We start from the raw sequence: 22,302 nt of genomic DNA, 5'->3' as shown, positions 1-22,302 counted from the left end.
TCGAAGGAGAGCCACCTGGGGTGGCCACGACGCGAGAAAGCGGCCGCCCCGCGCAAGCTGAGCTCCGGGAACGAGGGGGCAGCGCACGGCGCTCGGCCGCCTGGGACCTCCGGACGGACCAACTAAAGCAGGACCCAGGCGAGGCGTCGAGGATGCTCGAAGGAAGCCCTTGAGGCCCCCCTCGGTCCTGGGACCCTGCTGGGCCGGGCGCTCGGGGGAGAAGTTGGCCGGGCGAGGCGATGCACCTGACCGCTCTCCGGCGCTCGGAGCAGAGGGGCTGCAGCAGCTGAAGCCCGGCAGCCACCGACGCGCCCGGGGCCGACCCATGTGAAAGGGAGCCGAGGGACCGGCACGGACCCAAGGACAGGAAGCGGCTGCCCCGAAGGCGCGCGCCGCAGGATGGCACGTCCCGGCTGGACGCCGCTGGTGGCCACCGCCGCCTTCCTGGTGGCGACCGCGGGCCTGCTGGGCGGGAGCCCGACGCCGGAGTCGCCCGACGGGGAGCGCTGCTGGCTGCGCAGGACTCGCTCTGCCGCGCGGCTGCTGCGCCCCGACGCCACCTACCCGCGTCCCGGGCGGGCGGCGGCGGCAGCGGCGGCGCCGGGGCAGCCCAGGCGCGCCCGGAGCGCCGAGGGCAGCAGCGTGGAGGACACGTGGGGCGAGAGCAGCCCCTTCCCGCGGCGCGCGCGCGCCAGAGCCGGGCCTGCCGCTCCGGGCGCCGTCGCCGCGCTCTACTTCTCGGGCCGGCGGGAGCAGCTGCTCTTGCGCCCGGGGGTGGTGGCCGAGCTGCCCCGCTTCGAGTTCACCGTCGAGGCGTGGCTGAAGCCCGAGGGCGGCCAGAGCAACCCAGCCGTCGTCGCAGGTAAGCGGGAGGGGCGCTGGGAAGGGAAGGGCGTGAAGGCTGGGCCAGGTCCGCGGGGAGGAGGCAGGCGCCCTCGAAAGCCGAGAGAAGTCGAAGATGCGCGGTATCCAAGCGCCCGACGACGTGCGTGTTTCCTTCAAGTTAAGGCTAGAGGGACTCCCAGCTGGACCCGAGGGATGGCGCTGATGGTACTTTCAGTTAGATTTTATCGATCTAACGTGCCCCACCCTGGGGAAAAATTAAATAAACGCAGATGCCCTTTGCCAATTACTTTTCAAGAAGTTTCGACAAAGTGTTGGGTGGGGGTAGGGAGGGGCCAAGACTGGGCACAAAGAGCCACCGTAGATAGGCAGAGGGTCGGACTGTTAAGAATGCTCACCTTTCCTGGTAGAAGTAAGCTTTTGTTCTGTCTGCCACACCCACTCTGAAAGGGAAGGAAGGCTAGCTCAGTAGGTAGAGCAGGCGTCACTTCGAGCCCCACATTGGGCAGAAGAGCCTTGCATTGCAGGGGGTTGGACTCGGTGCCCCTTGTGGTCCTTTCCGACTCTACAGTTCTATGATTCTACGATTCTAAACTTGGCAACTTGGCAACTAATAACTGGAAAGCTCTTCAACTCTGTATTCAGAATGATTTGAATCAATTTTCCTGATTCTTTTGTGGTTCCCCTTGAACCCCTTTATACATTACTCACTTCACCTTTCTGACTTGATGAATAACCGGACTGTCCAGCAAATTTCTATCCCTAGAGTACCTCCAGATGGGTGTATGGTGTAGGTTTGGTGCTGTTCATGCATACGAACACTTTTTTTTGCAGCGTTTACACAGATGGGAAGCCATCAGCATCAAAAAGCCAGCCAGTATTCCCTGCTCCCCCCAATGAATCCGGAGAACCAATAAGTTGGGGGGGGGGGGAAGTGTCATGCCAACGGCCTGTTTGCAATATCTTGAATGACCGGTTTGCAGTACTAAGCCCTGGTCTGGAAGCACCCTGACAGCAAGCATATTTTACACTCTAACATTTCACAGATGAAAATGGGAGTAGTTGATTACTGGTGGATACTCCTGATAATGCACCAAGAATGAGTGCTGAATGCAACCCTTCCTTGTGTTCTACACATTGCTCACATTGCTGAAGCATGTACTGCACTACAGAGCAAGGAAAGCTTTTTAACTTACAAGGAAAACAGTTTCAAATCAACAAGAGTTGTTGCTCTATGCATGGCTTGAAGCTGGCCTGTGTATTTCATTTCCATTTCCCTTTTAATTTGTCTCCTGCCTTTCTATATTGCTATGCGTAAGGTGGTTTACAAGCTGAAGAAACAAGAAAATAGACAACAAAGATCATACACCTAATAACAATCTGATCCAATACAGAAAAGTCATAATAAAAACATAACTTTAAAATAAACAGCTTATAGGGTGAGTCTTGCTGAATTCACAGAGATCACCTGGGACCTATTTCCAAATAAGTAGGTATAGGTTTAAACCCTTTCAACCCAATAGTTTTGACCAACAAAATTATATGGATGCATCTTATCATCTTTATCAGAAAATATACACTGTCCAAGGTAAATGGGGACCGTTGGAATATATGACATATGGAAGGTTCTGAATTTTTTTGGGTTTTTCACATGTGAAGTTCTTTAGATTTTCATGGAATCAATCAGACAGTGATGTTACTTGTCATGGGCCTCCATGAGAGATCAGGTTTCTGCCTGGTTATGAGTTCCACTGTGCCTTTGCAGCAGTGGAAATTGGTGCAAGAAAGAGAATTCTCTGTTTGCTTTCTGACCCAGGTGCCCAGAAAGTAGATTGGGAACTAGTGGTAGATCTCAGAGTTATTTGCAGTAGATGAGCAAAGGTTTCTGACTTTGCAGTTGTTTAACAAGGCAACCACAAAATGACTTTTGTCACCTAAATTCATTGCTGAAATGAAGAAAGCCAACTAGAAGTGGATTTGGTGTGAAAGGATTTTGAGCTCATTTAGCTCTGGTACTGAAAATAAATTCCCGGACTCACCGTGTGTCCTGCTCTTTAATTCTAACTGTGTTTCTTTTACACTTGTCTCTGATAGAAAGATCGTGGTATTCTAGTAAAGAATAACAACAACACCACCAAACTCAGCCACTCAACCCTAAAGTCTGCCCACTCCTGCTCAAAAACCACCAGAGCAATGCTGGTTCATTCCAAACTATCATGGGAAGCTTATTTCTTAAGCACCAGAAAAGACTAGCTGCATTCAAAGCACATTCTTTCCATCAAAGAATTCAAGGCACTGTAGTTTAACCTCACAGAATTACAATTCCAAGCAACTCTTAACAAACTACAGTGCCCAGAATTCTATTTGCGGGGGGAGGGGTGTGTGTGTGTGGGGGGAACTATGCTTTGAATGTGCTTTAAATGTATAGTGTCTATGCATCTTGCATGTCAGAAGTTTTAACCATGCTTCCAGCTGCTGCAACTACAAAAATTCCCTCTCTGCCAGAAATTGGATTCTTCTGCATCACACGTACACAGGTGCCTGAAACTTAGAGACAGGTTGATGCCAGTGGTGGGTGGAGGGACAAACAGCTCCTACATCACCAAACACTATTGCCAAATAATTGTTTTGGTTCTTATGGCCTCATCCAGGGGGTGTTGCCCAATGGTGTGCTGTAATACTGTGTGGTTTCTGATGCAACTGCCATGCCGTGCAACTTGAGCAGTTAAATCACAACTGGTGTGCATGTGAGCAGAGATATCTTCCTGTTTTACAGATGAATATTGGAGGTACAGAACTGGACATTTGGGGTCAAACTAATTTGAGCTCCAGGGTGGAGTTACGCAGTCTGGCCTGTAATGCAGACGTTCATTCATTCATTCAGTCACATCATTTTCACTCTGCCTTTCCAAAAAGATACTCGAACTGGCTTGCACAGTGAAAAGTACAAATAAGAGTTATGAGCAAAGAATAAAATAGGCAGGAAGAAATGTATAGTTTAATTAATGCTAGGCTGGGGTGGGGGGATTGGATTACCTTTAAGAAAGGAAGGCCTTCCTGTTGATTTAATTATTTCTTTGTAAGGAAATGGGTGAGCTGCAGCAGGGAACCTTTTTTGGGGGGGCAGGGCCCCCTTAGCCCCCTCTGGCTACAGGTCTGTGCCAGCTCATGGGCATCGGGTGGCAGTGGCGTAGCGTGGGTTGTCAGCACCCGGGGCAAGGCAAGTAATTTGCGCCCCCTAACCCGGTAGGGGCAGAGAGCTGCGAGTGCGAGCGCCCCCCCATGTTGCGCCCGGTGCGGCCGGCCCCTCCTGCACCCCCCACGCTACGCCACTGTTGGGTGAAGACATCCCTGCCCCTCCTCTGCCCTGTAAAACAGTGTGCCTTCAAATGCTGTCTTTCAAGCCACTAATCTAATGTGTCCAGGGCTTAGGGCACAAAGTATGGCTTGTTTAACTGTGCTGTGCATGAGCTCAGGCTCCTCCACTTTGTTCCTCCCTTATTTATTTTATCAAAACAGAATTTGTGTGCTGCTTAATTGAAAAGAAATAGCTTTCAGCCGTTTACTTAAAATGTAAAAGCATCACAACCATTGAGACAAGTCTGAAGTTAAAAACAAGCTGGCTTAAAAAACAACAACCCAGCTATAAACCATTTTTAAGTTTTCAAAAGTGATGGAACAAACCACAGAGTGGCAGTCTTAGCGTTACATCTGAACTTTTCTCTCCAAACAAGCCATCAGCTGAAATCAAGGTTTGTTCTTGGCTTCCTGGTCAAGGTTTGTTGAGGAGAAGCAAACCTCAAAAACCGGTTTGGATTCAGAGCTAAGCCTGTGGTTTGCTTCCCTCCCCAGCTATAAGAGGAGCAAAGTGGGAGCCCTCTGGGTGCAGAGAGAAATCATCCTTCCTGGTTTAGCATTACTTCTGAGCATGGCCCCTGGCTGAGTTCAGCTCTGAACTTTGGCTTTGTGTTAGGTGCTCCTTCTCCTGAGTGGCCACAAGGAGGAAACGGGAAGCTTCAGTTTCCATTTTTGACTAACTGTGATTTGTTGTTAAGTTGCAACTCAGAACTGTGGTTTGTCTTAACTATGGTTGAAGGAAACAAGCCAGGATCTGAAACCACAATTTGAAGTTGGCTTTGCCCTCTAAGCCATAATTAAGACTAGCCACAGCTTGACTGCCTTGAGACATGGCCACAAAATGCAGTTATCTTAAAATGGAAGCAAAAGCTTCCAGTCTGCTCCTCGTGACTGTGGTGGTGGAGGAAAAGTGGAAAGGGAGTGCATAAGCCCAAGGCTTCTTCATGTAACACTAAAGCAGCCTTAGAATCATAGAATTGTAGAGTTGGAAGGGACCCTGAGGGTCATCTAGTCCAACCCCCTGCAATGCGGGAATGTTTTGCCCAGCGTGGGCTCAAACCCACAACCCTGAGATTAAGAGTCTGATGCTCTGCCAATAGAACCATACACCTTTGCCCTCCTGGGCCCGGGATAGCTCAGACAGGAGAGCATGAGACTCTTAATCTCAAGAGTTCTGGGTTTGAGTCCCACATTGGGCACAAATGCATATGTGGTGGGAATGTAAGAAAGTAATAAACTTCTGGGAAATGATATATAATGAGATGAAAAAGATGTTGAAATATACATTTCTAAAAAAACCAGAAGCATTTTTACCAGAAGCAAGAGTATTGCATTGCAAGGGGTTGGACTAGATCAGTGTTTCCCAAACTTGGGTCTCCAGCTGTTTTTGAACTACAACTCCCATCATCCCTAGCTAGCAGAACCAGTGGTCAGGAATGATGGGAACTGTATTCCAAAACCAGCTGTAGACTCAAGTTTGGGAAACACTGGACTAGATGACTCTCATGGTCCCTTCCAACTCTGAGATTCTGTGATTCCATGTTTTAGCTGGAGTCATCTCTGATGCTGGCTGTGCTGGCTGAGACCGACAAGAATTGTATTCCTTAAAAAAAAATATATTTTTAATTAGTTTTCAACATATCATTTTCAACAGTAATTAAACATACTTTTACATCTTATACAGTTTTTTTGACTTCCATCAATCACATCTGAAAATTTTCCAATCTATTCACTTAATTTACAGTTCTTATTTTCACTATTACATTTAAATCTCATAACTAATAGCTCTCTTCTTTGCAATATTTCTCCTTACAAAACTTCTTGTAGTCCTACTAGCGTAATTTGTTGATTACAGTTGCTCTTCAAATAATTCCTATATTTCTTCCAATCTTCTGTAAATCTCTGGTCCCACAGGTTTCGAATCCTTCCTTTCATTTTATCCAATTCTGCGTAGTCCATTAATCTTGTCTGCCATTCTTCTTTCGTTGGTATTTCTTCTTGCTTCCATTTCTGAGCCAACAATACTCTTGCTTCTGGTAAAAATGCTTCTGGTTTTTTAAGAAATGTATATTTCAACATCTTTTTCATCTCATTATATATCATTTCCCAGAAGTTTATTACTTTCTTACATTCCCACCACATATGATAAAATGTTCCGACAAGAATTGTATTCCAAAACCACTGGAGGGCGCCAGGTTGGGTAAGGCTGCAGTAAACCACAGTTTGGCATTGGACCAAATGCAGGCACTGGATATTTGTGGGAAGTGGCCCAAGTGGTATTATTTTCTGACACACCTGGGTGCGTAAATTCCCCACAGTTTCTTAAAATAAATCCAGTATTTACTAGGGACCAGTCTCCGTGTAGTCTCTTGCAGGAGTTCCACAGGTTTTCTGATCTGCAATAGATTGTGTAGTGGGGCTGATTTGTATGGAGTGCTGCTTTGAGGTGTGTGTGTGTGTGTGTTAATGTGGTCACTGCAGTTTACGTGATCATGATGGTCCTTTTTCAAGCTGCCTTAGTTGTTCTGGCCAGGCACATTGGCCCTGCTTAGAGATGCCTGTTCCTGCAACCAATTCTACGTGCGATATCCATTAGGTCACAAGCCTGCTGGTGATCTCCATGAGAGGAGGTCAGGAGGCACATCATTTCAAATGTCCCACCTTGTTCCCTGCTTTAGTTACGAGCACATACAATTCCTCACTCTCACCCTTACTGCCTTCAAAGTCCTTGCCTCTCTGCTAGTCCTTGATTGAAATCGTTTTCTGCGGTGGTAATGCAGAACTTAAAACAACAACAACAACATTTGCAGGAATAGTATATATCTATATATAGAATTAGTATTTCTAGACTGCTTTTCTACCCATAGGCTTCCAAACTGGCTCCCAGAATAAAATAGATAGAATCCAAAAATAACATTGAAATGTAATACAAAGGCAAGCAACACGGCTGAGTGGCAGCAGCGTAATGATGACATATAAAACAGAACAATAAAAGCCAGGGCAGGACAAGCACCCAAGAGACCAGACCAAGGGCATTAAAAGCAAGGCAGTCTCAACAGGTAGTTGGGGAAACCTCTAGTATAGGGATTAGACCAAGGATAGCCTTGGCAAAATTCACTGCATGGATTGAACCAGACTTCCACATTTCCAGAATGAATTGCAGCTTGCAGAATTCTGGATTCCTGTTTTGCTTCAGGTTGGGCTACATAACCTAGTGTAGCATTTTTTGAATGTTAAAAAGCTATACCGTGCACAGTCTTAACATGGGGTGACTGAGAAGCCCAACTGCTGAGCAAGCTTCAAGTCATGCTGAAGTTCTTGTGGTGCCTGTTGCTTTCCTGTGATCTCAAGCGCTCTGAGTAGAATCTGGACCAGGGAAGGCTCATCACAGTGCCTGTGAAGCTTTGTGGATTACCTCATAGCATGAAACGGCTTCGCAGGAACATGCTCTCACCATGTAGCTTGGGTAAGCTGCCTGTTTTGTCACTCACCACATCAGTTTCCCGAAGACTGTGCAAAACTAGAAATATTAATTTGATGAGATTTCCTGCCTAAGTGCTAAGTTGTGGTTAAGAGGTTCATCACCCCCTCAGCGTGGGTCTGTGGATTATAGAGCCAGCAGCTGAGTCTAACTCGAAACATTTGTGAAACAAGCCCTGCTGAACGAGTCGGAGCAGCAGAAAACACTGGCTTCGCTGCCACTGGGGGGGGGGCACCCTTGGCGTACACGAAGGTAAGCCTGGCAAGGTTTCCTAGTTTAACTGACTGGCACTCTTGGAGGAAACAGATTGTGAGTCTGGGTTCAGGCCTGGGTTTGGCATGCAACTGGCCCTGGCCACCCTGACAGATGACCTTTTTTGAGGGAGAGACCCTCAAAAGAGCCCTCCTGATGCTGTGAGATCTGTCAGCTGCTTTGGACACCATGGAATGTGCTGTCTCCCTGAACCGTCTCCGTGGGTTGGGAATGGGAGGCACTGATTTACAGTGATTCCAGAGATTAGAGGTGGGGCAGGACGTGTCTGCATTTGGGCCAGTGGCGTAGCGTGGGTTGTCAGCACCCGGGGCAAGGCAAGTAATTTGCGCCTCCTAACCCGTGGATTTGCGCCCCCTAACCCGTGGATTTGCGCCCCCTAACCCTAACCCCCAGATGTTGTGCCCGGTGCGGCCGGCCCCCCTGCACCCCCCACCCTACGCCACTGATTTGGGCCAATGCTATATGAGGCCATTAGGAGTGATCATGAGAAGGTTGATGAAGCTCAGCTCTGCTTTCCCAATGAAACCAAGTTGGCAGAGGTTGTACCTAAGCTGAACCAATCTCTGGGTGCAGTGGGTGAGGGTTAACAGGCCGAAGCTGAACCCTGTGGGTAAGTGGGCACAAGTACTGGGGAGTCTGCTTGTTACAAATGGGATTGCCCTCCCTCTGAAGAGCACCTATCACTAGCTTCAGCTGCTGCACCAACTGTGCCCTTTCCTGGACAGGAGAACTTGGCCTCTGTTACATGTGGATTGGTAACCTCACATCTGGGCTATTTTAATGATGCTCTGTAGGTGAGGCTTCCCTTGAAGCTGGTCTGGAGATTGCAGCTGTTGCAGAACTCACAAGTGGTGGCCCTTTATTGGGCATACATTGTGAGATTTGCTCTTGCTGCCTATTAGTCACTGAGCTGGTTTAAGGTGGTGCTACTTACACACAAAGCCTCAAATAATTCTGGACCATCTTCCTCCTCACTGCCCAGTAAGGGCACCACTGTCAGCTAAAGGGGCCAGGGTAGATTTTGCCATGATCTGATAAGTATCATCTTGTGGTAATACGGGGGTGGGCTTTTCCAGTGGTGGCACCAGTGTGGTGGAATGCCATCCCTGCTGAAATGCAAGACGACCCATCCATGTTAGTTTCTTTTGGCTCCCGAAAACACACCTGTTTAGGCAGGCATTCCCCTGAACTGGTCTTATTGTACTGACAGGTGTTTTTTTTTTTTTTAAAAAAAAAATTGTGTATCTTAATTATGTATTGATTTTATAGTTGTAAACTGCTTTGAAGCCATTTTGGCATATAAAGCAATATATAAATTAATAAAGAAAAAATGGTGCTGGGGAGCATTCCACTTTTCTTAGCCCTATAATAATAATAATTAAAAAGCAATATTGACCAGACTTTGATGGGCAGGGTACAAATAATAAATTTGTTTGTTTGTTTATTTATTGACCAATGCCTACCATTATGGCAGTCCACAAACACCAGGTGGGCTTAGGGAGACCGTTCCGAAGAATTCTAGGACAGTTCCCTCCTGGTCTGCACAACCTGTGGTCCGCTGATTTGAATTCAGTCCACCTGTCATTTGCCAGGCCCCATCCTTTCTGCCATCCCAGGCCATTGGCAAAGACAATAAGTTTACTGGGCTCTCAGAAAAAGAGCCACTGTGCAAGTGACGGGTGAGCTGTGTTTCTAATGGTGGGCCAAAAGTTTCTGGCCCGAACTTCTCAGAACTCTTCATTGCCTTTTTATGCCATGCAGCTGTTTTCTACAGTCCTCCTGTTTCATTTCCTGCTAATTATGTGATAATTATAGGAATGTGTTTTGGGGGGGGGGGCAGGGCAGCATTGCAAGGAGCAGCTTGGGGGGAAAATGATGTGCTTTCTAGCCCAGATTTTTCTGAGGTGCTTTTCTAGCTTCTGTTTCTAGAGACCCTTTGTTAGCGTTTTCAGATTTTTCAAAATATGTTGATATGCGAGGATGGCTTGTGTTTGAGACGTGCAACACAACATATTCCACCAGCCTTAAAACAGCAAGGAACTATAGAACAGAACGGTTCAAAGATCGTTCGATTGAAACCTCTAATGCTCAGGCTTAGTTCACACTGCAGGATTTGATGTGGCAAAACTGTTTCTAGACTGTATTATTTCAGGCCGGGAATGGGCGTTCCCAAGGTGAATTTTCTTCTATACAAACATATTCCCTACACATAGAAAGCTAGCAGATTAGAGAAAAAGTTATGTTATAACCCTGACAGCTAGCTTTTTAGATGGAGGAACATTAAATGTTTTGGCCTGTTACCTACAATTTGAAGTCACTAATAATAATAATAATAATAATAATAATAATAATAATAATAATAATAATAAATAATAATTATTATTTATACCCCGCCCATCTGGCTGGGTCTCCCCAGCCACTCTGGGCGGCTTCCAACAAAACACTAAAATACATTAACCTATTAAATATTAAAAGCTTCCCTGAACAGGGCTGCCTTTAGATGTCTTCTAAAAGTTTGGTAGTTATTTTTCTCTTTGACATCTGGTGGGAGGGCGTTCCACAGGGCGGGTGCCACTACCGAGAAGGCCCTCTGCCTGGTTCCCTGTAACTTGGCTTCTCACAGCGAGGGAACCGCCAGAAGGCCCTCGGCGCTGGACCTCAGTATCCGGGCAGAACGATGGGGGTGGAGATGCTCCTTCAGGTATACTGGACCGAAGCCGTTTAGGGCTTTAAAGGTCAGCACCAGCACTTTGAATTGTGCTCGGAAATGTACTGGGAGCCAATGTAGGTCTTTCAAGACCGGTGTTATATGGTCTCGGCGGCCGCCCCCAGTCACCAGTCTAGCTGCCGAATTCTGGATTAGTTGTAGTTTCCGGGTCACCTTCCAAGGTAGCCTCATATAGAGCACATTGCAGTAGTCCAAGTGGGAGATAACTAGAGCATGCACCACTCTGGCGAGACAGTCTGCAGGCAGGGAGGGTCTCAGCCTGTGTACCAGATGGAGCTGATAAACAGCTGCCCTGGACACAGAATTGACCTGCGCCTCCATGGACAGCTGTGAGTTCAGAATGACTCCCAGGCTGTGCACCTGGTCCTTCACGGGCACAGTTACCCCATTCAGGACACCTGCCTGCCTCCTGTCCCCCAAAAGTACTTCTGTCTTGTTAGGATTCAACCTCAATCTGTTAGCCGCCATTCATCCTCCAACCAGTAGCAGCTTTAAAACCCCACCTGCTCTTTTTGAGCCAAGCACTTATGTGGAAATATCTCCAGAGCAGACCAACATGACATGGAACCCAACTCCCCAAGCTGAATGTGGTCCACCTGCCGTGCATTGGGGTCTGCCAGGTGCAGGACCTTTGCAACCGTCATAGGTGGGCAACTTGACAAAAAGCACAAAGGGTTATTCAGAATGGCCGTTGGGCTGTACAGCTGCACAGGAGAGGAAAGTTGGAAGCCTCCAAGGCATATGACCTTGTTCCTCCGGAGAGTCAGTCCTGGGGAGACCCTTTCAATTAGGTACTTCTGTCACCCAAAGTCTTCCCTGGATGGGAGCCAGGCAGTGCTTTGATTGGTTAGAGAAGGAAGGAAAGAGAGTGACTGGCAGGAAGGCTGATGGCAAAGCCATTGCCTGGGAGCTTCTGCATTTATATCCTCAGCCCCTGGTAGCTGACCAGAGAAGTTTAAAGTTTATGTGGGAGGGAATTTCAGGTCACCGTTTCCAAACCCAGGGCTCCTACTTCTGTCCTTCAGTTCCTCACTTTCTTTTTTTAAAAAGTACAACTAAGACTGCAAAGAACAACATAAAGAGACCGCCATTTTTAAGGAGAAAAGGGAATCTTTCTGATTTTAGTCTTATTATTGTCTGTAAAATATAACTAGTGATATTCTTCTTGCATCCACGCTCCTGAAATAACATGAGGTAAGTTTGTGGGACAACGTAAAGCAGCCTAAACGGAAGCAGATTTTATCACCCTAGTGTTGCTTAGAAGCTAGTTTGGGGCACTTCCAGATATGTGCTGCACTTGATTTTGTTTCCGTATAGGTTTGCTTGAAGTTTTTGTGCAGGAATCCAAAACTCCTGCACGTTCGCACTAAGAGCAAAGCCATGAACCAATTTGTTCACACACATTCCAACAATACTGACTGTAGCTTGGATGTATTAGGTGAAGCCTTACAGGGCCAGTGTGCCAGCTATGAGACTTGTATTTTTCCCCTTTATAAGTGTGCCATCTTTCTTACATAAGGGGCCAGTTTTCTCATTCCTCCTTTCATCTACAAAAATAATTATCACCAGGTTCTGAAAACAGGTGGAGAGCTGATGTAATGCATTTTGCTCCTCTCAAAGGCTTGCCCTAGTCATTCTCCCACACCTTGACATAGGATGGGTTGTCATCCAAAAATGGCATTTGTGGGGGTATTCCGTATAGATAATACCCTGCCCTCGTCACTTTAAAATACTAGAAATTGTTTATGGAGAGCATCTTGCATAACCTGAGTGTGTTCCATATCAGGGGTGGGCTAACTTCATTGTTATGTAGTTTACCTTTTTCTCTTTTTAAAAATCAAAATCCCTCTTGTCCACCCGCATGTTTTAGATTTACAGAATGAAGACGCACAGTGAATATTTTGTGCTTGCTTAACAGCCATGCTGTGTCAACATCATTTGCAAGAATCTCAACAACCTGCAGGCTCTAGGTGGTCTCCTGGCAATTGGCCAGTAGACCACCACCTACAGTCTGCCACCTCACTCTGGGTCCTATCCTGCCCTTTCCACCCCCACCCTGGTGGGAGTGCATGGCAGAGAAGGATTGTCAGCACAGTATACTCATGATAGTAATATCCAGGAGTCAAAGCAATCTAAGGATGGGAGCATCACTGACCATGGAGCAAGGAAAGTAGGCAAGATGACACCAAGAGGAATAATAAAACTCGTATTAAGCATTTTCATCTTGCTCCTCCCTATTTTAAAGTACAATACAGAGAGCCGCATCAGTAACACTAATTCAAACCACATGGCCCGTGTGGGGTTTTTTTTAAAAAAAGGTCTCTGTGTGTGTGTGTGGTTTATAAATTATCCAGATCTGAGTCAGGAACTGACTTCTGAATCCTATGCCAAGACCCAGTCTTCTCATTCCTACCCTCATCTGCAAGAATAATTATCAACATGTTCTGAAAACAGGTGGAGAGCAGGGAGAACAGGTGTTATGGGATAATGGAAAGGCAGCAGAACCAGCGAAAAAGGGGTGAGGGAACCTGGGGCTGAATCTCTGCTCAATAGAGATTCCCCTGGGAGGGGATTAAATGCCAATCATTTACAGGTGGACTGAAGCCTTCAAGGTTCAGAACAGCAACATGCAATAACAGCTGATTACATATATCTCCCCCCCCCCGAGTTCCAGACAATTTTTCCTTTTAGCTATCCCCTTTCACCACAGTAGGGAGCTTCACAGTCCAAAGATTTATAGACCAGAGGGTCTCCTTCAGGGAAGGTATTTGAAGGTATTTGCAAGAAGAAGAAGAAGAAGAAGAAGAAGAAGAAGAAGAAGAAGAAGAAGACGAGGAGGAGGATTTGATATCCCACTTTATCACTACCCTAAGGAGTCTCAAAGCGGCTAACAATCTCCTTTCCCTTCCTCCTCACAACAAACACTCTGTGAGGTGACTGAGGCTGAGAGACTCAGAGAAGTGTGACTAGCTCAAGGTCCCCCAACAGCTGCATGTGGAGGAGCGGGGATGTGAACCCAGTTCCCCAGATTACGAGACTACCGCTCTTAACCACTACACCACACTGGCTCTCATACCACACTGGCTCTGCAAAAGCAGTCAAGTTCCAAAGAGAGGGAGCCACCACAGAGGAGGGTTGAGGTCTTGCTAACCATCACCAGAACCTCCATGAAGGAGGGTAACCATCAGTGAGGCCTCCTCTGAAGACCTTGGAGGAGGCGTGGCTTCAAATATCCTGGCACCAGACCATTTACAGCTTTAAAGGTTAAAACCAGCACTTTGAATTGAGGCCAGAAGCATGCAGACAAGCAGTCCAGGATGTTACAAAACTGGTGATTATGATGGCTCAGGGAGCAGCCCCCACCCAGAGGCTTAGCAGCTTGCCTTTGGGACCAGCAGCACTCAGTGTATCTTACGCTGAGTGTATCTTAGGACTAGGCCTTCTCTTGAGTCTTATGGTGTGATGCTAGAACCTTGGCCATAACTAGCTTTTCTCAGGGATGACACTTTGAAGCAAAGCCTTGAAATTGTGTGCGGAGAAAGCCTGTGGCTTTCTGTGTGCTGTTGGACTCCCTACTCCCATCATCCCCTGGGAGTCCAGCAAGTTCCCAGAGGGCCACAGGTTCTCCACCTGTGCTCTAGATCCTCCCACTTCCTAACCTCCTGGCAATGCCCTGTTGCAACAGATGCCACCTTCTGCTGCACAGCTCTTCTGGAGGGCCTCTGGGTTCTCTCCTTTCTGCTTGAGCCGAAGCCCTTATTACAGGTTCCTCTGAACCAGATCCCCCTTAGTTCCTGCTTCCACCTCCTTGCTCCTATGTTGGATGGTTTCACACGTTGGCTTCCTGACAAAGGGAATTGCTTGCTTGTTCGAAGCGATGCTGGAGTGGAGCTCTCAGATTGCAGCATCAGACACATTCCTGGGCATATTCCTACTTGCTGGCTGGGCTTCTGACGCAGGGGCCCGGAAAATGTTCTTGACTTTTCCGGAGCAGTAGTTTCTGGGCCTCTAGCAGGGCGAAGTCTCGGACGGCAGTGGGCAAATGCAAAGAGCTGGAACAGCATCAAGGGGAGGGAGCAAGTTTGCCAATGCCAGATGGGGCTCCAGATGTGGAAGCCCTTTGGTAACAATGCAGAGCTCCAGGCAGACACTTGTTGATGAAATTGAATGTGTGGAAGCTCCTCCTCTGGATAGTGAGGAACAGGCAGTGAGAGAGAGCGCAAAAAAGCATCCTTGTGGTTGTTTTGCGCTAACTCATCCTTAAAAGAGAGATCGGGGCTGTGAACAGAAGTAGATTCTTGAGGGAAATCTTCTGGGAAGGGATGCTTCTAGAACAGTGGTAGCAGAGTATTTTTGTATGTGTTTAAAATACATAACGTTTCTTTACCTTGAAGGCTCAGGATGGGTAAGAACATTAATGAAAGCATTTCCTCAAGCTATAAAAAATATTTAAATGTACAGCTAAAATGTCCTTTCATTAGATGTGGTGGATATATTCTCCAGCTTCACTGAGCAGAAGGCATTCTTCTGTTGACCTGGCCAAGAGCTACTGTGAATGGCCAACCTAGAGGCTTCAGGCGGGGCCAGTGTTGCGTATTCTTATTCCTTTCTGTGCCTTAAGAGGGTTCTTGCAGTTGAATGCATTCAGGTCCACTGCACAGTTTGCTAGTTTGGGCTCCAGTTTCAGGCCATGAGGTTCCCACTTCAAGCTTCAGAGTCCCTGACAACAAGAAGGGAATTTTGGAGCTGGCAATGAGCCCCTGACAAGATATTCCTGCAACTGTTCACACTTAGTAACACATTTGGCATCCTAAGGTCATCAGATGTCATTTAAATAAACATGATTCTAACCCCCATGGATAAGAGGACAAGAGCATAGAAATATTTCCATGTCATTCTCCTTTAATTACTTACCACCCCCCTTTTCACCTGCAAAAAATTAAGTATCCTCAAACATGGGTGATTTCAGCCAATTAATTTATGCAAAATGCATGCAAATACCCAGTCTGCAGAATATGAGTGGCCTGGTTGCAGAGTTGAAGCTAGGGTGGTTCTCCAGGCTACATTCAGTTCTCCCAGTAAGCCAGCTGGGAAAATAATTGTTCTGTTGAAGAGGCAAGAAATAAGCCTGTTTAACACGGACAGGACTGAGAGCAAGAGTAGCCACTCAGGGCCTGTCCGCTGCGATTTTCCTAGGGGCTTACCGTAGTTGCTCAGTCAGCACTGACTCTCTGGATAGCTCCACTGGTAGGGAACAAAGCTGAACAAAGCAGGTTCTGATCCCTGGACGCAGCCTGACTTGGTTGCTGCTGCAACCTTGAAGACTACAGACCGCCTTGAGTTGCAAGCAAAGATCCTGATCTAGTAATACAAATAATAGTGACAATGAATTAATAATAATAATAATACATTTTGTTGATAATAAATAATAGTGATAATGATGATGATGATAATAATAATACAATCTAAATGGGGAAAAAAGTTCACATACAAGAGAAATGTGACAGAGAAGGAAGAGGGAGAGGAATAAAACTCAGGCACAGTTCTTATAATGATGAGCTTTGCATAGTTCAGGAGTTGGAGATGCCTGAGTCGTCTTATGGAATGACTGCCCACCCCACGACCGTCCGGTGGCAATATCATAGACAGAGGAGGAGTAGAATGTTTGTGTATGGAAGGATAAGGCTTCTACAAAGTGAAACATGATATTGTGCATAGCTGTACAACAGCAGGAAGGCATCGATCGCTGTTTTCCAGTTTATAGAAGTTTTCACAGTGCAGGGTCAAGAAGACTGGCGTATTATTTAAAGAGAAGTCACCGTGGTGGCGCTCACCCACAGTATGCATTTTCTCCCAGATTTGCAGTTAGGATGACTGAAGTATATTCTTTTGAGGTTAATGCTGATTCAGCCATAATTTTTGCTATGCTCCGGCCAGTGTGTTCGCTTTCCTTTAAAAAAAGCAATCTGATAAAAACGTTTCTGAGCAGCTACAGGGATTTGGTGTGTGCATTTCTCAGTGGCAGTTGAAGGGACTGGCCAGTTGTCACCACTGGCATTTGCTGCAAACTTGGGAGACACCCCCCCCCCAAAAAAAAAAGTTCAGTGCTGGAGAGAAGCCTTCACACTGCTTGTCTTCCTCCTCTTCTTGCCTCAGATTTGGAACAAAGCACTTCTTTCTCCAGTAAGATCTTTAGATGGATGTGGTGCAGCGAATGTGCCCTTTCTCACTGCCTTCATGGTGCCATGACTGATGTAGCAGATTCCAGACAGCCCAGGTTAATGATTAGGGTTGGATACTATCTTTGTGGGTACAAATTTGAACCGAATTGGAATTGGTGTCTGGTGGACCAAATTTTAAATGCGTTTCCAACCTGTTTTGGTTTAGATTTGTTAGCAGGAAACCTTGGAAATTGTCATCCCTCTTAAACAAAGACTTCTTCACATCTCTTGCAGTTTCCAGGGTTCTTTGAGGGTAGCCACTATAGTGCCCTTGGATCCAAGCCAGTTTGAAGATCTGGTGTGGATTCATCCTAAAATCACTCCTCCTGTTCTAGAGCTGAGAGGTAGTGTGGTCATTGTACTAGCATCTGTGCTGAATTTTCTTCTTTTCTCTCTCTCCTCCACTCAGGTGTGTTTGACAATTGCTCCCACGTTGCCAGTGACAGGGGCTGGACTCTTGGCATCCGCACGCAGGAGAACACCGGGAAGAAGGATGCCCGTTTCTTCTTCTCACTCCGGACAGACCGCTTCAAGAGATCTTCCACCATATCGGTACCACACCGCTATGAACTCAATACGTGGGCTCATGTGGCTGCCACCTACAACGGGAAGCAGATGCTGCTGTACCTGAACGGGGAACGGGTGGCTCGTAGTTCCCAGCAGTCTGGGGCCCTCCACAGTCCCTTCATGGCTTCTTGCCGCACCTTGATTCTGGGAGGTGACAGCTCAGAGGACGGGCACCACTTCCGTGGCCACCTGGCTCTGCTGGCCATTTGGAATGCTGCTTTACCCCAGGAGAAACTCCAGAGAGCTTTCTTGAGAAAGGTTGAAGACAGAGAAGCTACCATGGTGCTCAGTGCAAGGTTCAGCCGCCTGGAGCAGCAATGGGTAACATTCAAAGATGGTGCCTACCCCCTGGTGGAGTCCTTCCAAGTGCCAGAGCCTCCGGTTTTCTCACCGCTCGTGCCCCCTCTCTGTGGGCAGACCGTCTGCGACAACGTGGAGTTGATCTCCTACTACAACAGCCACTGGCCGCTGAGGAATGAGAAGGTGGTCCGTTACCGGGTCGTCAACATTCATGACGATGAGGGGCTCCATCCTACTGTCAGCCAGGAGCAGATTGCCCACCAGCACCGAGTGCTGAGCGGGGCCTTTGGCCGCTATAACATCACCTGGCAACTGAGCGTACACAAGGTGCAGAGCTCCTTGCTCCGCCACCGCGTGGTCCTGATGAACTGTGAGCCCAGCAAGATTGGCAATGAATACTGTGACCCCGAGTGCGAGCACCCGCTGACTGGCTACGACGGGGGGGACTGCCGCCGGCTGGGGCGTTGCTACGACTGGGTGCGCCGGGATGGGGTTTGCAACATGGAATGCAACAACATGCTTGACAATTTTGACGACGGGGACTGTTGCAACCCCAGAGTGACCAACGTGAAGAAGACGTGCTTTGACCCTGAATCTCCACACCGGTAAGTTGTGGGCGGACAAGGGAGGGAGGGAGGGCCCTGCCCTCCTGCCTGGAGACTCCTAGGCACTAAAGCCCATTGCAATGAAGTCCACAGGATCATGTCCATTGATTCCCCTCTCATACTATTCATTTCTCTGGGTTTAGGCTAATGTGAACTGTGGTCTGCGCTGACTACTGCTGATGCAGTGCTAGCAGTGCAGTGGAAGGGAGAGAGATGTTTGCTGATGGGGGGTGGGGTGGGTGGGAGCAGGAGAAAGGAGTAAATGTGCCTGAGGCTGCAGAGGCACATACCTGCAGAGAGCCTGTGGTCCTCCCTCTTCCGTTACTCCCACTTCCCTTGGCTCCAGCCAGCATGGCCAGTGGCTGGCCGGTGATGATGGGTGTTGTAGTCCAATGGCTTCTGGAGGTTCACAGGTTTCCAATACCTGCTTCTGCCCTGTTTCACGTTCAGACATTTAACGGCTTTATACTACTTAAAATGTTCACCACCTCTGTATTGGAACTTAAGTTTGGCAATGGTGCGCATAATTATTTGTCTAGAGATCTCTGGGCTCTCCTCGCAGCGCTAAAGCTCTCATGGGAAGGGAGAATGACTGTTGAAGCTGATTTCATGTCTGTAATTTGAATATCCCTCGTGTTGTTTGTAGACTCAGCCAGTGAATGTGGAGACTCCTTAAACGGCGATGTGCGTCTCCTTGCCAATTGACATGGAAGTCTTCCGCATAGAGCTGCTAATACTGACACACACACACACACACACACACACACCCCGACCGCCACCAAGGGGCCTGCTTGTGTCCAAAAGTAAAGATGAGTGTCAGCTAGAGGAGTTTTTTGGGATTTCTTCAGGTCCAGTAGAAAGCCTTTCTGGAATGAGTTAGCTAGCATTTGAGTTGGCAAGTTCTGGTGAAATTGTTAGTGTTGTTAAATGAATATATTGTTTTTAGTTTTCTTTGGCTTGGTCAGGGCCATTATTTTAGGAAATGGGAATTGTTCCTGTTCAGAGCAAGAGGCCATGGAACCCGAAGGCTCCATAAGCCCTGCAGTCCAAACAAGCCTGGAAGAGGCCATGGGGGAGACGACTCCAAGAGCCAGAGACCCTCGGCTGCCAAGGGTAACATTGTGGGGAGAGAAGCAGGCTGGGGGTTTAATTTTTTTAAAAATTTCTCTGGTACAGAGTTTAGAATGTGGTTCTTACATTACAAATCCCCCCCAAAGAAAATAATAATAATGAGTGCCCTTTCATATCCCAGAGAAAAAGAGACTTCTGGCCTGTATACAGTCTTCTGCTACCTGGAATGCTCAGTGCCTTGGATTTAAATATATATTTGGATGAGAATTCATTTCATAAGAAATAAAATGAGGGAAGAGTCTTGTTGCAGAAGATAACAGTTTTGCAAATAATTCTTTAGCAAACAAAGAGGCTTTTATGCAGCCATATCTGATGTTGGATTCTTTATGTTAAGCACCATATTAAAGCATGTGATGATTTTAGGTTCTTGGTCATACGGTTGTGATGATGATGACTTCCTAGACTCCACTCTAGTATAAGTCCACCCTCCTCTGTGTGAAGAAATAAGTAAGAGCATAAAATACTCCTAAAATATAATTATAATATAATATAATATAATATAATATAATATAATATAATATAATAATCAACCTACCTGTAAATATTACACATCTGGGCAATTAAGCATTTACATTCACTAAGCAATAGCTACTGGAGTTTGTACTGCTGGAAGGAGCTTCAGTCAGCATCAGTGCTCCTAACTTAGAATCATAGAATCATAGAATCGTAGAGTTGGAAGAGACCACAAGGGCCATCGAGTCCAACCCCCTGCCAAGCAGGAAACACCATCAGAGCACTCCTGACATATGGTTGTCAAGCCTCTGCTTAAAGACCTCCAAAGGAGGAGACTCCACCACGCTCCTTGGCAGCAAATTCCACTGTCGAACAGCTCTTACTGTCAGGAAGTTCTTCCTAATGTTTAGGTGGAATCTTCTTTCTTGTAGTTTGGATCCATTGCTCCGTGTCTGCTTCTCTGGAGCAGCAGAAAACAACCTTTCTCCCTCCTCTATGTGACATCCTTTTATATATTTGAACATGGCTATCATATCACCCCTTAACCTCCTCTTCTCCAGGCTAAACATGCCCAGCCTGGAGAAGAGGAGGTTAAGGGGTGATATGATAGCCATGTTCAAATATATATATATATATTTATATATATATTTATATAAATATACTAGAGAACTTACAGATCTCTAGTAACTATTCCATTCATCTCGGTCCAGTTAAGGAAAACCGAAGTCACATTCAGCCTCCCACGCGTGTATCCTTTGATAAACTGAGATGGCATTCTCATTGTGCACTAGAACAGGTGCAACTGAGTGAGACCCTTCTTTGCTTTGAATAGAATGTGAACGAAACGCTGCACATGTCAAGGCAATCCTCCATCCACATCTTACGGGAGGTGCGGATAAGTTCTGTAAACAAGTGCACTGTACTGTGTTTCAGCTTGTGAATAAGAGTAGACGCGGGTGGCGCTGTGGGTTAAACCACAGAGCCTAGGGCTTGCCAATCAGATGGTCGGCGGTTCAAATACCTGCAATGGGGTGAGCTCCCATTGCTCGGTCTCTGCTCCTGCCAACCTAGCAGTTTGAAAGCACGTCAAAGTGCAAGTAGATAAATAGGTACCGTTCTGGTAGGAAACTAAATGGCGTTTCCGTGCGCTGCTCTGGTTCGCCAGAAGCAGCTTAGTCATGCTGGCCACATGACCCGGAAGCTGTACTCCGGCTCCCTCGGTCAGTAAAGCGAGATGAACGCCACAACCCCAGAGTCAGCCCCGACTGGACCTAATGGTAAAGGGTCCCTTTACCTTTACGTTTATGGCCATCCTAAATTAAAAAACAACATCTATGACCCAGGAAACTGAACTATGCAGGTGGGCGTTGTCATAATCATCAATCTAATATAGCACTTTTCATTTGCAGAGTGCTTTATAACCTGCATTCATTTAATCCATACACTATTTTTGGGGTCACTGTGCAAAGAGTGGGAATTGAATCTGCCTGAGGCCCAGACAGTGATCCCAAGGCAGAGCCAGGACTCACACCTAAGGCCCAGAGGTGCAAGACTCTATCCCACCTTTCACACTGCCTGACAGAATGATTCACATTGATCAGTCGAAAAAGAAACAATGCACAGAACGGAACTGCAAATATCTTTTTGGGTTCCCTCAAAATTCCATGGTTGTTTTGCTAAATCAGGAGTCTTTCATTTTGCTTTGAAATGTTACTTAATGCAAAATCTGGTGGCAATATTGAGATGTTCACTTTGCAAGGCTTAAAAAAATTCCTTTTGATTCTTTTCTCAAGTAGGGACCTCCTAGTTTCTCACCAGAATTTCACATATGGCAAAACATGGTGATAGCTCCACCTAAAATAAAAGGTCAATTCAAGATGTTGATATCTATTGCCCAGTTCACTTAATCCGAAGTCCTAAAACTTTGCTGGACACCTGCTTGTCTTTCTGGTGATGTCATCCTCTTCAGCTGTGGCAGGAAGATGCTGGCTCCCTGCCGGCCATCCATTCAGCATCTCACTGAGGCAACCATGGGAGGTTATAATGTAAATACCAAGAGCTCTAATGCTGGAAATTCTCTGTTGTGCTTTTGGAGGGCCTGCCACTTAAAAGGATTTTTACTACCCTTTTCGATTTGTGTGCATTTATAAACTGTCTGCTGGCGAATTTGCACGCCAGACTCAAGCAGCTCCTGAGCCATTAAGGTCTCTGGGTCAATAGGCTGCCTTTTAAAAAATCTATTAAGTTCCATTTGCAGGGGATTACCGCTTGTGTGATTGATTCTGTCTACCAGCTACCATTAAAAAACACCCAACAAAACGAGCCCCAAGGAGCCAGAGCAAT

At 46.8% G+C, this 22,302-nt stretch overlaps 1 protein-coding gene across 1 annotated transcript in view; it reads left to right on the top strand.

Annotated features, from left to right (window-relative positions):
• The first annotated feature begins 384 nt into the window (after window positions 1-384).
• Window positions 385-22,302, top strand: part of PAPPA2 (pappalysin 2) — a 126,358-nt gene continuing 104,440 nt past the window's right edge. Inside the window, exons 1-2 of the mRNA XM_081194270.1 lie at window positions 385-862; window positions 17,313-18,375. Coding sequence (XP_081050396.1) covers window positions 400-862; window positions 17,313-18,375 — 1,526 coding nt within the window. The 5' untranslated portion in view covers window positions 385-399. The remainder of the gene's footprint in view (window positions 863-17,312; window positions 18,376-22,302) is intronic.

Source organism: Podarcis bocagei, assembly GCF_964188305.1.
Source record: "Podarcis bocagei genome assembly, chromosome: 5".
Taxonomy (NCBI): domain Eukaryota; kingdom Metazoa; phylum Chordata; class Lepidosauria; order Squamata; family Lacertidae; genus Podarcis; species Podarcis bocagei.
The sequence above is the reverse complement of the archived record's forward strand: the minus strand, read 5'-3'. Positions and strand labels throughout refer to the sequence as shown.